Raw genomic sequence first — 17502 nt, 5'->3', positions numbered from 1 at the left:
TTCTATTTCCTTTGTTCCTCTTTATATCCATAAAAAAGTATCTTATAGATGAAAAGAAATCTAATTATATTTTTTACTTATATTTGAAAGCGTTTCTTGATATTTATCAATATGCGGCATACGAAACATTTTCACGATAAAAAGAAGAAATGTTAATCCTATAATTACATGGTTATAAATAAAAAATGTTATTAAAGAATGTGGAATATATTGCGAAAATATATTGCGTATTCGAAAGTAGATTGCAATGTACGGATAAAAAATCGATGTCTACACCAATTCTATGTATAAAGTAAAATCATCAAATATTAAACAATTATATTATATCTATAGTAAAACTTATATTTTGTTTATTACTCTAATAAAATAGATTCGAAAAATCAATATAACTATTTAATATTAAAGATACTTTTCAAATAACAGACATATTTTCTTAGGCGTTGCTATTAAAATACTCGAGTATTCGATTTGTTCTATTGGATTTAACATAAAGTTAATCATTTGATATGAATTGAATAATATAAATATCATAAATCATAAGATAAAAAAAGAATAGAAAATCTGAAATGTTTAGCATACGTCGAAGATGGAAATTCGAGATGGAAATGTAAGTATTGGTCGGGCAGCGCGCGCAGATAGCAGGCGGAGTCGCAACTGCGCATAGTCGAATGGGAGGTTAAAGTGGTCGGAGCTTGGCGCCATTTTACCTACTATGGCCATGCCCATTCATCCGCCCATCAGCGTCGATCGACCAAGAGAGTTGTACTGCCTTGATGGACGCAAAACCGGGTTCGTTCAGCGACTGTCTCTTTTCAAGGCGATGTCGCTGAAGCAGACTACCGCGTCGCCGCCGATCGATCAGTCGACTTCACGTACTTCTCTCTCTCTTTTCCCTCTCTGAAATCCATGCTACTCTATATATGCACAATCATGTTTTTTTGACGCTTGATTTTTGTGATGAGGCCGAATCTTCAAATGAAAGTTTCTAGGCCTTATTCTAAAGAAATGAAGCCATTTTTAACCGATTAATGATCTATTATATGGCGCTATAACGTTTTATAATTATATCATAATGTAAAATGAATAATTTAAAATTGTAAAACTTTTTTATAGCGTTTTACGAAGAATAAAATTGATAACAGGATCTATCAGTATTAAAAGATATAACACGAATTTAAACATTCGTGTCAAAAAACGCGTTAAATAACTAACATAAACAATTGAAATACACAAGTATACAATTGAAAATACGCAAAAAATGCGTGACACGGATTATTTACACTAACGTGTGATGTGCTAACGACGACACTGTTGGTGCGCAAGATATTTCTCGAATACGGTTCGGTGGCTTTCGTAGCGCGTTATCGGTAGACGGTGTGCTTGTATGCGTAACTATCGTCGTAACTAGAATAACGCCTTTACGATCGTGCAGCCACGTTTGCCTTGTTTGCCAACCATGAGTGCCTCGTTTCTTTGACATACAGATCGAAGTTACGAAACTAGAGGTCTTGATGAATCGTTAATGGAACACGTTTAATAAGCAACTTTGATGTCTCATATTTATTAGCACGCAGTGCCAGCGTTATATGCTTGCGTATTTATCGTGTGTATTCGTCGATATATCAACTATTATCATAATACGAGACAGATTGCTGTTCATAATAGTTCGAAACCAGTATTTTATGCTCGATGCGCTGTGACTGCATTCAACGCATCTAATAATTAGAGCAACGTGGAAAGGGATTGTATTCGGTCCAACGAATTCCACGTACTGATTAACTATGCATAATTTGACGGTCTTTCTTTGGAATTTGAAAATATAAATAATATTTAAATATTAAATATTTTAACCTAACCTTGGACCAATCGTCTCAATTCTCATTTCGAAGCAGGTAAAGAAAGACATTTATTTTCGTAAAGATTAGGTAAGTACATGGAACGAAAAAGAAAGGAAAGTACTGGAAAAAGAACCGTTGCTTTCTCGCGTCGGTGAATAAAGGTGAAACGATCCACGGTCGATCTGACTTCGAATCGATTAGTTCTTTTTTTACTAGCATACACCGTCGATCGATAAGGAACGAAATCGATCCATTTCAATGATTCGATCAATGATAAATTTAACGATCAAAGAATACAAAAGGTAAAAAAGTATAGTAGAAATAGGAGAGAGGATTGGGCAAGAAGAGGAAAGGTCGTAATCGCGGAAGAGGACGAGGTCGGAACAGGAAACCGGCTGGTTCGTCGACGCTCGCCGACGCTCGGCGTCGCTCGTGCGGCTCCGTCGTAACGAGGCGGGGTTTAGGCGGGGTCGATACGAACAGAGCCCGTGTCTTCCCATCGTTTCCGTGCAGCGTCGTTCTAATCGCACCGTATCGAAAAGTGGCAGCGACTACCGCCGCAGTTCGGCGCCACCGCTGCACACACTTGCTCTCTTGTTGGCCTCCACCGCCACCGCCACCGCCGCCGCCACCACCACCTCCATCATCGCCACCGCCGCCGCCGCCGCCGCCACCATCACCACCACCACCACCACCAGATCCCCGATATCATCGTGCATCGTCGCACTCATTCGAGAGTCGGCCGAGTGCACCGAATCGAGTCGTGGCCAGAGAGAGCGGTTACGTTACGTCGAGTCGCGAGACGAGACCCCGTGAGTCCTCTACGGGGAGGGGGTAGCGCGGAGGGGAAGATTGAGCGAGAGACTTCGAGGGGGGAGTGTGAGAGCAAGAGAAGGAAGGAGTGATACAGGCAAGAGCGCGCGCGCGCGCCTGTCGACCCACCGGTCGATCGACAACCACGTCGTCGACGGGACAATCACGACGACGACGACAACGGTGAGGAAAATCACGGTGCACGAGGATAGTAAAGACGAGATCGAGTTACTCCTCTCGATTAGAGCGAGAAGGACGAGAACGTAAGAAGAACGACCAAGGAAAGGAGAAAAACTTGGTAAAGGAGGAAGGGGAAAGAGACGGAGAAAAGAGAGAGAGTGTGTGTGTGTGTGTGTGTGGAAGAGCGAGAGAGAGGCAAGTATCGTGAGGAAGGAAGGAAGGAAGGAAGGAAGGAAAGAAGGAAGGGAAAGGAAAGAGAGAAAATCGGGTCGAAATCGTCGGACATGTGCGCGGCGCTGTGCTCGCAAGCAGCAGGGACGTGATGGTACGTAGCTCGCAGCGTGCAAGTTATCAGGATTGCTCGCGGTCACGGGTTCGTGACGACCATGGTGAGGAGTGCGACGGCGTGAGCGACGACAACGAGCGCGCTATCGCGAGAGAGAGCCTCGGGGCGCCGCACGCCGACGGACGGAGCGGCGTTGCCACCTCTCTTCGCCCGCTGCCTCGCGAGAAGCGATACGGCAACCAAGAACACCGTCGTTGCCACGTCCGCTGTTACGTTCCGCTGCCAGCCGGGACGGCAGCTCGCTGGCCACGGCGACCATCTCTCTCGCTACGCTGGTAAGCACCTACACGTAAGCCTCTCTATACCGCCCTGAAACGTGTGGTAGTCGCGTGAATCGACCGACAAGACGGTACTACACTCGGTGTATAACTCGCGATCCTCTGCCGAAGATAGGAGCGCTGCCCGCCGCGATGTTACCCGCGAGATCCTGTTGCCTGGAATAGCTACCGTGGTTCTCTCGGACCGGTACGTCGACGTTCAGCGCAAAAACGCTCGAACCACCGATGTTACCGTGGCAACGCTCCTATCGACGATGGCTTACCCTCGCGATTCTCGATTGTCGTTCTTTTCGTTTCTTTTTTCTTTCCTTCCTTTAGTTTTCCCTTTACCGCCTCGCGATTCGATTCATTTCTTCCTCCTGGCAATCGTAACTTCGCCGTGCGTCGTGAAACGTGATCAGAATCGTAGCGATGGATTATACGTCCAAAAATTTGGATCACGATTCTCTCGAGAGTCACGTCAACGTTAAAAAAACCGCGACGTACGCGGTGAACGAATTAGGTGGCCTCACGGGACTTGGCGCCAGACCTTTCTCAAGTTCGAACGCCGAAGCCCTTCTACTCGTCCTTTCTCTCTCTTGTTTTCCCCTCTCGCACACTCTGTCTTCCCCTTTCCTCCAATTCCTCATTGCTCCTGCCATTCTCGATGACTCCACTGACTCGTTTATGTCGTATATCCGGCTTTTGGACGGATCATTCGCAGAACGAAGTTTCTGAAACGCGAGCAGTTGAGTCATGTCGTTGACAACGCAGGTGGTCGAGCCTTTCCTCCTTTCTTCGAGTTCGTTAGCCATGCGCAGTGACACTTGGCCTCTGTTATTATCGCGCGGGAGATCTGTGCGCGCGAGCTCTAAAAACCTAGTTTTTCCAGGCCGACGTGGTCGCGTGACTGGTTGGTTTCACTGTCAAGTACCTTTCACGCGAGATCTTCTCGTTGCTCGTCGCACACATGAAGTGCGCGATTCTATCCCCATTCCTCGATCAAGAAAGTTTTCCTTAATGTCCTCGCCAGGATAACGTTGGCTCAAAGAAGGAAGGGTAGCAAGATTAGGGAAATTATTAAGGGAATAGGAGGGAACCGATTTTGATGATTTTTGGATATGTTGCAAAAATCGATATTTTAAACAATTTTTTCCTTTGCTTTTTCTTTTTTGCATAAATACTACTACGTATTCTGTTAAACACATGGCAGCAATTACAACAGATGAACTAGTCTAAACAATACTTGCTCATGGATAATGGTAGATTTAAAATGAAAAATTATTAATCATTCAAAAATGAAATACAAAACAATCTCGAGCGATCGAAATTACAATGAATATTAACATAATTCTTGATATCTATCTCTTAATGTATTTATTGACAAAGAATCACTGGCACGTTTATAGCACACGCAACCACGAACGTATATCTACGAGAGAAATTCTATATAATAGCAGCAATCTTTTTTTACAAATATCTCGAAATTATGTCTGAACAGCGGTAATATGTTCAAAATATTAATTTCTGCAACATTTCCAAAAACTATCAAGATGGTGAGGACCTCCCTATTTCGAATAATTACCGCAGGAAGCGGTTTTTTCCATCATCGTTTAACGCGAAAAGCAACTTGCTATAGAGCGCGCGAAATCAGATTCGTTCGTGCTAATACTATTTAAATATTCATATTATGCTCGTCAACAGAGACATTTATATGATCGAAAATATTATCGAATATTGATCAAGAGATAAGTAGAAAAAGAGAGAGAGAGAAAGAGAGAGAAAGAGAGAAGAGAGGAGAAGAGAAAGCATCCCCTTTAAGAGATAGACCTTAAAGGCACGGCGTAACTCGTTTCTCCCCTCTTAGATTTCACGAGATATTTCATTATTCTAAATATATCGACGGCATGTACGAGTCTCGCGTAAATGGAAATCGCCGCTTCCAATGTATCCTAATGTGATTACGTGCGTGTGTTCCCTCCCATTCCCCCCTCCGTGCGCGCGACTACCTGCATTTCGGAATCCTCCAACCATTATTAGAATGCACATCGATATCGCTGTTCCCGGTATTAATGCGTACGATACGCGATTTAATTTTAGATAAGCCAAAGATCGCCGATCTCTGACTCGTTCGCTGTCGCGCTGGATAAATCATAACGATACGTATAAATTTTAGAAGAGATTTTACTGGGAGAAACGGAAAAGTTAGGTTAGAATTTTCTACGACACCAACGCACGGACGAAAACATGTTGCGTAGTTAATTAAAAAAGTATTTAATCGTTGCTCTTTGGTCTCGTGGATTAACAATCGGATGGCACAGCTGTTTCAGAACCGAGTAGCGACATGGAGGCAAAGGAGAGGGAGAAGCCGCTGGTTAAAGACTTGAACGAACATATCGTATGTCCTCTGTGCAGAGGCTACCTCATAGATGCAACGACTCTCGTGGAATGTCTGCATTCTTGTTAGTATTTCTTTCGATCAGTAGAGATTCTCGTCTTGTTATAGGCGATCGAACAATTTGATTCGCATGTCATCGATTCATTATTCATTAATTTGCAATGGTAAAAAAAGTAAAAACGAATCAAAGTTATCTACATATAATATCGTCCGACGCGAATATAAACGCGTGTTGCGCCGTACCTCGAACGGCTGTATCTACTTCGCGTGCGTGAAATAATCCATCCGTTCGTCTGCCCTTCTGCAAGGGTGCTAAATTCGAGAAGGGTGAGTTCGTTCCATGAGTTTTTAATATAACACCTCTAACCGATGAGAATTTTGAGATGACAACGATTTTTGATAAAACGATTCGCGACAATAATTAACGCGATACGAAAAAATTTTTGCGGAACATTTGCATTGTAAGTAGTGAAATTAATAATACAAGTCGAACCGATTATTCAGTTTGCAGAGGTTGTATAGTGAGACGGTTGAGCAGCGGTGCCAGAGCGTGTCCCGTATGCAATGTCGCAACGTCTCCGCCACTTTTGCCGGACGTAAAGCTGCAACGACTCGTATATCTTATGGTACCCGGCCTCTTCCGGTCGGAGCTTGAACGAAGACGTCATTTCCGGCTGGTCAATCCACAATGCCCACCTTTGGCCTTACCCTTGGGCGCCCTAAACTTAACCTTGGACGATTTCGTCAGCCTAAGTTTATGCGAGCTCGACGAACCGGAAGGAGAGGCGGCCGTTCACGAACCGGAAAACCGTGCCGGGTCACGACATCGAACGAACGCCGATCAAACGAAACAGGAAGACACGATTCAGGTTAGAAATACTCGATACCTTAAGTGTCCGGCAGGAGTGACTGTTCGACACTTGGTTCGATTGCTTATGCTGAAGAGGGGATGGGAGGAAGCGAATTCTCACGGGACGAATGTCAATAAGATTGAGATGCTGTGCGAGAAGAGCAACGAAAATCGACGGAATGGCACGAAGACGATGGTGTTGGATCAATCTTGGACTCTGCTCGATCTCGCCTGCATATTTGGTTGGAAGAGAGTGAGTTTTTTTTTTTCTCTCTCTCTCTCATAATCTTTATGATATCATCCTTTCATTTCTATGATATTTGCTTTCCTTTTGTATCGATTATTTTAACTTAACTAATAACGACCGATCATTTATTTCGCGATAGTCTTTTATCATTTCCTGTTACATCGGTCATACCTGGAACATAAACTCATGACGTTAGATACAATAGGGAAAGCGATAACTTTTGTCGTTACAGGAAGCGCCTATGAAGCTGTTTTATCGCGTGTTACGTAAGGAGGATATTGTCTCCGTTTCAAGTGAGAACTCCTTCAACGACGAGACAACCAAGGATACCTCGACAATGGAAAATATTCAACGGCCACCGACACCACCACCGAGTCCCAAGCCTGTCCAAGAGTGCGAGGACGAAAGTCATAAAATTTTAGAAAATAACACCGAACCGTCTCAATCATCTTTGAAGACCAATTTGGAACGTGACAAGGAGCCGAAAGCAAAGAAACCCCGATGCAAAGTAACTCCTGTCATGAGAACACCTAATCTTGTATCGATACAGGCGAATCACGCGCCGGAAAGTTCCAAGTCGAAAGAATTGGCGAAGCTGGAACATCGTAAGCACAGGAAACGACGAAACAAACGAGTGATCGCCGAGATCACCACCACGCCGCGGGAGGATTTATTGAAACTGAAGGTTCGATTAACCCCGTGTCCGCCGAGGATCACGTCGAGCAGCGGAAGTGGTCAGGCAAAGGAGAAATTATTACAAATGAGGGCCGTCAGACGAGAAAAGATCAAAACTACGACGATGAATCAACAACGATCGTCAGGTACGTTGGCACGAGAGGAAGGTGTGAGTACGAAGGAGAACATAGGAGAGGCGGAAGAGACCATAGAAGAAATAATAGATAGTATACCTGATGAGGTTGTTCGAATCGCACAAAATATAACTACCCAAGGAGAGGATGCGTCTGCAGCAGGGGAAAGGGTAGATCAAAGGAACGGATCCTCGACTTGCAAACCACCACCGCCTAAGAAGGAAGAAGGTACTGAACCGGAGGTATTGAAAAGAACGGAACAGATCGAAACGGAACGTCCGAAAAAAGACGAGGAAATTCTTCGGCGATTGGGTCTGGTAGCCGTGAACGAAGCTGGCGACAACTTCCGCGATAAAGCGAGGCAACGCGTTCAAAATAACGGGGAAAAGATCGATACTTTGGATAGAGAGAAGCTGGAGAAACAATTACGCGAGAGCAAAGCGAATCGAGTAAGAAGTTTGTTGGCCGAGAAACAGATGCGCGACACGTTGAAAACGATGTCGAAGACAAAGGAGGAACACCCTGCACCCTTACCGGTCAACACCCCTCCGAAAAAGAAAGGTCCGCCCCCATTGGCGCCGCTGAGGGTCGCAAAACCTTCCGGTTTCGCCGCGTCGAGCGCCATTTTAGAACCGAATAATTCGAAATACGAGATCCCATTAGATCTAAGCAGCGGCGGGACCGTGCACAACAACGTACTCGATCTGTCTGCCAATTTATCGGCCGCTAACTTTTCTTTGTCTCCTTCCTCGTCTTCGTCATCCTCTCCTTCGTCCTCCTCCTCCTCCTCCTCCTCTTCGTCCTCGTCGTCGTCGTCGTCGTCGTCATCGTCGTCATCCTCCTCGATCTGCTCCATATCCTCGTTGAATCCAAGACCACCACGACCGCCCATCACCCCGGGAAGCTTATTACGAGGAAAGGCGAAGGATCTGGATCAACGGCGAGGTCAAGATTCCAATTTAATGACACTTTCTGATGCGGCTGTTTCCCTGTTAAGCGGATGCATCACCGATGAGAACTCGGTTGATTCTTTGGTGCTCAGTTCAGCTAATCTCGCCAGCAAAGTGGCCCTCCGAATACCGCAACCTCATCAAAGAATCTCCGGTTTTGGAATGAAAATCAAACCGAATCTGAGCATCCGGCACATCCCTAATCCCCAAGCTGTGGTAGCATCGCAATACAGAAATCAAAGAGTCAGTTACTTCAATTCCGCCTCGCAACAACCACCGTAAGAAGAATTATTTTTGATCGACTGAAACACTCGATTTTCCTCTATCCTTAACCTTATTTCATTACTTCCTATTATTATTATTATTATTATTATTATTGTTGTTGTTATTACTTAAAAATGCTCCTATGGAAACAAGATTCCTACGTGACCAATCCAAAGGCTGTATGTTACCATATATATTTTCACCCACTTCCTATAATGTTTCTTAAAACAATGATGAATTTTCGTACGGGCATAAAGACGCATGGAAAAACTTGAATAATTAAAACGTTAACTTAGAAAGAAAAGAGGGAAAGAATGATAGGAGTTAATAAAGAGAGTAGGTATATTTACTTTTAAAGATTAAGATTAAGAAAATTTTCAAAGAAAAAATCGTTCAATGCGAGATTTTTACATTGAAAAAAAAAAAAAAAAACAAAAAGAAAAAGGGAGCATATTAATTACAAGCTAGTAATGAATTAGTACCGTGTGTCTTTTTGCCTCTTAAATAAGAATTCAATGGCGGTATCCAGACCGTTGTTATCTATAGATATATTAAGCTACGTATGTTCGTAATGCATGTATGTGTGTCTATGATCAACCATTAAAAAATGCAAATTATACCTATTTCTGCCCAAGCTGACAGATTAATTTACGAAAAGTGTCGGCGACTCGCCGATTCGTCGCTCTATTGGCAATGATACAACGGCTGACGGAGATATATTAAACGTAGTATAACGTATGGTTAAGGGTTGTAGCGATGAGGATACCGGATGAATGATTAGAATGGAACGATGGATGGATGACGGATAAGCTTTCTTGTCCCTCCTCCCCTCCCACCTCCCCTCCCCTTCCCCCCACATGTTGTCGCTCCTTTTTTAGAATCTTAGAATCTAGAGAAATATGTACTTCATAGAGATGCCAAAGAACGCCAGAGAACGTGTGCAATGTATTAGTGCAATTTAATTATCGTCTATCATAATATAATATATTACAAGCGATTTATTGCGATATCCAGTCCAAGTTGAATTTCGCGGGATGGATACTAGTCGTTACGGCTAAAAGTATGCGGCGATCTTCTAAGAAATTGGACACGAAGCTACGAAGCTTTGCAAAAGAAAAAAAAAAAAAAAAAAATGTTTTAATGTACGCTCGATTCCTCGATATCGAGAGGTACTGTTGAATTGGGAATTTAAATATACGTATGCATCCTCTAAAGATCGTACGTATCACATGTAAGGAAGTTTTTATTTTATAAAAGCGTAAACTCATATCGCTGTTATTGATTTAAGAATGATATATTAATCGTGTGATAATATATATATATATATATATATATATATATATATATATATTTATATTAATATATATTATCGTCGATGAAACGCTTTAAAAAAATATTGAGAAAGAAAAATTAATCGAGTGCGTTGGAAGCTCGTTGTGCGTGATATACGATTTTTAATGCTGTATCGGAATTTGTACAGTCGAATAGAATTGCCCCCGTATAGGACAGCAATAAAGATGAACTTGATTTGAAGGAAATTTTAAATAAAATGTTTACTAGGAAACAAAAATCCAGATCCTACTCGAACGATCAAAATAATTCAATGTTAACGGTATGCACGCATCGATCGAGTGTACACGTTGCGTAAAAAAAAAATTTTTATGATATCCAATTATCGAATGAGTCAAGGTGGGTATGTAAAAATAACAGTTCAAACAGTTTCTAGTCGAAATATAAATCTTGAAAAATAGAGGAAATGCGTGCCAATAAAATGCGAATAAAGAAAAAAATGGATAATGTCAAAACGCATAATTCGCGACGAATATAATTCAGAGATTTGAATTAATTACGAAATTTGCGTCAACTAGTTACATGGTTACCCATCGTCGATAATGTTTGAGAAAAGGGAACCACACGATTTTGAATAAGCTAAAAATCAAAAAAACTGCCAGTTTAGAGGGGAAAAAAAAAAACGAGGGAATACATTAGAGATCATTGCTCGTTAGAATTTATAATGAACTAAAAGGGACCCAGATTTTTACACGTTATTTTTCTACGACCTTTTTAAAACGGCATCGCGTTACGTTCTACGATTATTACGATCAATCGTAATTTATCTATCGATCCGCCAATTACAGAATAGTTACATTGAAAACATAATAAAATTCGTTCGAACTGATGACTTACGAAACGATAAAGTAGCCACGAAGACTGTAAAGATTTTAATATCAAAATTGTTCCAAGAATAGATAGTTGCCATGTAACTGTACGTAAGTTGAAATATTAACCCATTGTTTGAAGCAACATTCATGTACTTCCTTATTAACAACACGACCAGTACGTACCGTATCCAAAGTTAGAATTCGAAAAGACTTGAACGCACGATGTATACCTGTATAGTAAAGGCAATATACCTGTGTACTATGACAAAAGGTCGTCAAATTTTTCCCAACTTTGAATATCTTGAGGATCATTTCTTGAACCATTGTGCCCAAAATGTGACGTATCGTAAGCATAAAATATGATAAAAAGAACGAAGACAAATTAAATTGTCGCAATTGCGTTTGGATGAGATCGCAGATCTGTGTGATCGAAAATTAATTATTTAAGCGAAAAGTTTTAAGTTAAAAAAAAAAAAGAAAATTATAATTATAATAAAAAAAGATACAAATTATTTTTTATCATCGCGAAGCCTATTGTTTGTAACGTAACTACGTAAAATTTTCGTTTCACAGTTTAAGATTACGATTTTTAATAATAAGCCTGATCGAGTATGCTTCGAAAGCATTTTCATAATAATTCTATGGAATAGTATACAATTAATTACGCAATTACTATCAATATTATGCCCATACCTCAATATTAAATATACTATAACGCAGTACAGTATTTCCATAATAAACAAGTTGTGAGTTGTAATCGAACTAAAAATGTCTATAATCATTGAGAATATAATTATTAAAATATTTAAAGTTATTTCTATTTCCATGTTTAACCTTTGATTTAACGTTTTATCAAATTGTTTCGTTGTTACTTATAGAACGGTCCTAAAATTGCCAATTTTATTAACTCAGTGCGTACGATTTGACCAAGATCGAATTGTAAGAATGAGCTAAAAAATAAAGCACTGTATACAATACGTTTTATCGAAATCAAGACAAAAAAAAAAAGAAAAAAAAAATGAAAAATTATTGTAGATTAAGTTGCAAAATAATTCAGGTTATAAATGCATATTATATTACTATATATCTAGTACCATTGATCGTTCGAGTATCTAATTATCCATGTCATTATCGCAAGGTTCTCTGCGTTTAAAAACGCCGCGTTACATCTTGTCGACGATTAATCGGCAATGTTTGTTATCGCTAATTAGTTAGCGTGATTATTCCTATGTTTTGTTAAAATTGTTTTTTTAAGAATCATATTACAGTGTACGATCATTGCTCGTCAATAAATCGTGATGTGTATAATCACAAACGAGTGTACTTCATTCTCTTTACCTCCTTTACATGATACCTTATTAAATTATTGCGTATACAATAACATTCAAAATATATCTTGATGTTTAAAAAAAAATTTCACTGTGTTTTTGTTCGAACGATACATCTATTATAATTATATAAATTAAAAATTATAACAATATAGGAAATAATAAGAAGCCAATAAGAATTTTCGTGTTATAATAATCCGATGCCTCCACTACTTCTACGCCATTTTTAAATTCGAATGGAATCGAAGCAAACTTTTCTGCAAAATTTTTAAAATTTACGAGGCGTGCAATAATAATTCTGGAGAATTTTACGATAAATACAAATAATAATAATGGAATACCAGCAATATTAAAAATGTCCTGAAACAATCGAAAAGAAAATTGAAATGGCTCAAAAATAATGAATGGCATAATCAAAAGAAATTGCATAATACTTATTTACATAATGGCGGAAATAAAATTTAGAAAGATTAACCACGAGATTGCGAGTGAAACATTGCCTCAATGGTCTCAAAGGTACTAAAGATGTACAAAAGTAGCGAAGAAGAAGAGGAATCAGGCCCCTGTAAATGACCTTTGTTACCTTCGGCCCCTTCGCCCTCTTCGACCCGAGCTAGGAGGTAGGGGGGGGCGAAGGTAAAAAAGGCGAGGAGGGTACGAAGGATGCCTACCTTCGACAACCTACATTAGGTACAGGAGATGTGGAGTCAGCCTGCGGCCGCGGGCCACGGAAACTCGGCCGCTGATTGGCTACAACCTCCCCCAGGGAAGTGCGTTGCGAGCGTCGGAAGTGAAGAGGGGTGAGCTTACCTAAAGCGAGACGTTTATACACGAGGCGAAAGGTTCGTTCCCGAAGAGGATCGTGCCTCTATACCCGACCACGTTCCCTCCCTGTCCCAACGCATCGTGTACAATCGACCACCACGCTAACCATTCCCTTCTCTCTCTAATAATCCGTTTCTCTCCCTTTCCCCCTGATACTCTTCCGATTTCGGTCTCCCTCTTTTCTTCTCGCACCCCGTTGCCCCGGTCGGTACGCACTAATGCCGCCACCTCTTCGATCCCTCCACAATCTCCCGTTCCGACGCGGCCTGCCCTTGTCGTCCTCCATCCCACCGTGCTATCCTTTTACTGGCTTCTGTTTACGCACGTACACGTTTACACCGCGAACACGAGGAAGAGGGACGTGTAGGATGAAAAGAGACAGAGACGGAAATATCCGGCGAAGGGTGGATGGACGGAGGCGGGTAAGAGAAAGAGGGAGAAAGGGAAAAGAAGGGGAAGATAGATAAAGCAAAAAAAAGAAAGGAAGAAGGAAAAAAGAGGAGAGGATGAGAGAGACGATAAATCGTACGTGAATAAAGCGAAAGAAGGATGGGCGTACAGGTAGAAAAGGATAGAGAAGGAGGGAGAGCGAGAGTGGAAAGGGAAGGGTGGGATAGAGAAAGAGGAAGGTATTGAAAAAGAGAGAAAAGGTACGCGTACCTACATGAACTTACACATATAAAAGGGACGCAAGTGCATGTCGTGTCATCGGCTACGAGGGATACGCACACACTCATCCGCACCCTCCTGCTGCCGAATGTAGTAGAGAATGAATAATGTACCCACGTACAGCCGATGTCAGGAGGGGCTCCAGGGAATGTAAGCATCGGCCCGTCCCCTCCGAAGGCTTTGTAGGCCGTTTATCGAAACGGCGTGGCCGTCTGCGACAGGATTGCACGTAGGCGATCGTAGGATGCCGCCGTTCCGGCTGGCACCTACCACCAACTTAAATCTACATATATTAATGCTTCCGATGATCAATTTGTTTTGACCTCCGTCACAATTATTACCTATCATCTCTCAGGATCGGTAATCGAGAATCATCGATGATTCTCTGATGATGATTGTTCTGTCAAAAAATCGCCATTGCTATACCTCTAGCGATTTTTTGCCGCTACGATACAACACGAAACAACGATACATACATTTAAAATATAGATAAACGGTTTCGTTTTCGTGAAAGGGGAAATCTGAATTCGATAAATTAGTTCGAAATGTTTTACGAGGGAGTGGCACAACCTTAATGACTCGTCTTCGATCGCTACACGCAAATAGGTGGAGTAGCAGGAGGCAAGCAACGGAGAATCGGCCTCACGCGGCTCCACAAAACACGTGGAAGGTTTCCCAAAAGCGTATATCGACCGATAACGCGGCGCAGACTCACTGGAGATCCTGCACGTATACCAATATATCCTCCGACCGAATGTTGGGATCGGGCCGCCCACGTATCACCTACAGGTTCTATACACCGAGAAGGGAACGATTCGCGGAACGGTGGACAAAGAACGAGCCGAGGAAACGGAGAAAGGACTAAAGGAAGAGATAGCTGCGGAGCCCATCTAGCGGCGTCTCATTCGCTCGTGATTCCAGCCGCGTTCCACAGCTAAACGACCGACCATCCGTCCAAGCCCTCCTGGTGGGGATAGCCCTCCAAGGGATCCTTCCAGAGAAAGCTTCGGGAGGAAGCCTACGGTCGGTGTTTTCAAGCGATGTATGCTAGAGGGGAGATCTGCAGGGCTCGAGGGTTCGAGGGGAAGGGAACGTACACGCACCATGCGAATATTTTTGTCGGCATCCTCCAACTGTTCGGGAACCGGTAGAAGGGGGAACGGTTCTTAAAGTACACCCAGGGAGTGTCAGGATTGGAAGGTCGATTACCGTGGTGGGAGTATGCTGTTAGTTGCCTCATAGCTGACTGGTGTAATTAAAAACGCCCGTAATTAATATTTCTCAATCGAGATTCGTCATCGGTTTTTCGTCTTTCGCTAAAATTCAATTCACCTTGCGAATTTCCCGAATCTCCGTCTCCTTACGAATTTAGACACGGTGCACGTGCCTGTTCGGTTAGATTTTTTTCATCTATAACCAGGATTTTAGCGACCTGATGTAACTGCATCATGCAAGAACGCGAATACATTCGTTATACACCGGAGAAATTAATTGTCACGGTATATTCAATACGAGACAAAGACTCTGCTGACACTATTGTAATATCGTGCATACGTTTCAAACTTTCGAAACGATTGGTTCTCCTGTTCGTAACCTACGAAACAGACTTATCGACTGGCTATAATGCAATGTATTACCGCCATTTTGGTTCCCATTCAGATTAACTGCCCGAATTCTCGAGTCTTTTGTGCTCATTGTACAAGATTAATTGTTAACTCGTGTTCTTTATTAAATATTCAACCACGTATTATTTATCGTAACGTAAGCGTTGATAATTCGTCCGATATTGAAACGGCATCTCTTCCGTTCCGACATCATCATCGACTTTCAGCCGACAGAATTGCGTTGCTCTGGAAACGATATTTCCAATGCCGATTCCACTAGATTTCTAATAATAATCTTGAGAATCGGGAGCTTTACGTGTCTCCGGTCAGAGGAAAGCGTTGGCGGATTGAAAGATTATTCGACAGCGCAAGCGCGCCGTACGTGCAAATAGCGAGCGGGTGCACGTCACGGAGATCTGTACGCTGTACTTGCACACGAAGACTCGCATTCGGACACTTAGGTACGCAGATGCGAATGCAATGTATTTTCGCGTATCTGCAATGATTTTTCTTCTTGCGCCCGTTCCCGTTCTCGGCTTTCGATATAATTTCGATGTTCATTACGAAAATGTCGATCCGTTCGGGACAGAAAATAAGCAAAGAACGAACTTGTCGGATCAAGCTAAATACCGTTATCTCGCGTCTAACTTCGAATCTCTGTAACGAAAATCGGAAGCTAAACTTCTCGTATCGTGCCTATAACTTTGTATGTTTTCACGTTACCATGTTTAAGCAGAATGAGTCGAAAATAAAAGTAATGGAGTGTTTCGCTTAGAACTAAAAAGTTGCATCTAAATGGATATTCAGTAACAGAGGTCAGCCGACATTTGCAGTTGATAAGAAGTAAAACGGATGTAGGTATGATTAAATGTTGCGCAACGTTAGTAGAGTCTAGATTAGATACACCGTTCCGTCATGTCGCCGCTTGTTTTCGGTAGGGACCAAAATGGCGGAGTTTAGGGAACAGGAAATATTATCGGAGTGCGATTATTCAGATTCTTACAAATACATGTGGACAAAATGAAATTGATACGCAAGTTATATCGCTAAATGTTAGTATACTATGAAATTTTTAACTTCGATTAATGCGAAATGATAATGCTGGCGATATACGCTTGTATTTTTGCCGTTTGCTACGTCGCTACTACAAACTATAAGCCGATTTTTTATGTAGATTTATAGATCTATTGTTTTCTCCGGTATTGATCTATCAAAGATTAATTGCAAATAATTATATTTTTAACATTAAATGGCATTTTTGATCTTTCGATAAACTAAGCTGAGATCTTCGTACTTCGGATAAAACACGAAGTTCTTATTTGAAATACGATACCAAAATGAATAAAAATTTTTGATTCACTTGCCATTTACAATCATTCTTTTGAATTGTGACAAATATTATCTTGATTGTTCCTTTGATAGCTTATGTAATACATATTGAATTTTTATATAGAGAAAAGCATCAAGGAAAACGATAAACATTTCTTGCAGAATTGTCAATCTACGTTACGTAATAAAATTCAAGAAGTAAAATCTAAAAGAAGAGGAATGTTGAATATTTGAAATTGAAAAAATGTAGTATTTGCGATATAAATACATATGAAATTAAAATTCGTAATAAAAGTTTATCGGGTTTCCTCGTAATTTTACCTGATTTTATTGCCGATCAAAGGACCATACGTTGCTTGTTTCGCGATAAAGCACCAGTCAACACTGGTTTTTCAACGTAAACGGGTTTATTCCGCATTTATTCAAACATACGCGGAAATTCATCTAGTTGCAATCTGAAAATACCGATTTCCGTTGCTAGCATGATATAATTGGAGGTTACGAGATAGAAGAGCGATCAAAGAAGAAGAAGACGAAGGATCAGAGCTCGAGTTAGAGGGTCGTTTCTACGTTCACAGAGAGACGAAAGAGAATAATCAGAGAAGCAGAGAAAGAAAGAGAGGACGAAACGTA

General features: G+C 41.5%; 1 protein-coding gene across 4 annotated transcripts; it reads left to right on the top strand.

The window, feature by feature from the left end:
* The first annotated feature begins 2524 nt into the window (after window positions 1-2524).
* On the top strand, window positions 2525-10490 carry LOC122714352 (polycomb group protein Psc-like). 4 transcript variants are annotated; one of them, XM_043935618.1, is made up of 4 exons: window positions 2525-2834; window positions 5756-5896; window positions 6337-6935; window positions 7162-10490. In XM_043935618.1, the coding sequence occupies exons 2-4, from the start codon at window positions 5779-5781 to the stop codon at window positions 8968-8970; spliced, it is 2526 nt and encodes an 841-aa protein (XP_043791553.1). In that variant the 5' UTR covers window positions 2525-2834; window positions 5756-5778; the 3' UTR covers window positions 8971-10490. The 4 variants fall into 4 exon arrangements, with proteins under 4 accessions (XP_043791553.1, XP_043791552.1, XP_043791551.1 ...); XM_043935617.1 differs by having other exon boundaries at window positions 2525-2949; XM_043935616.1 differs by having other exon boundaries at window positions 2526-3452.
* Window positions 10491-17502: the final 7012 nt, after the last annotated feature.

The sequence above is a fragment of the Apis laboriosa genome, unplaced genomic scaffold, assembly GCF_014066325.1.
Source record: "Apis laboriosa isolate Shangri-la unplaced genomic scaffold, ASM1406632v1 scaffold29_cov151, whole genome shotgun sequence".
Classification (NCBI taxonomy): Eukaryota; Metazoa; Arthropoda; class Insecta; order Hymenoptera; family Apidae; genus Apis; species Apis laboriosa.
Note: the sequence above shows the minus strand (reverse complement) of the source record. Positions and strands in the feature narration are given on the sequence as shown.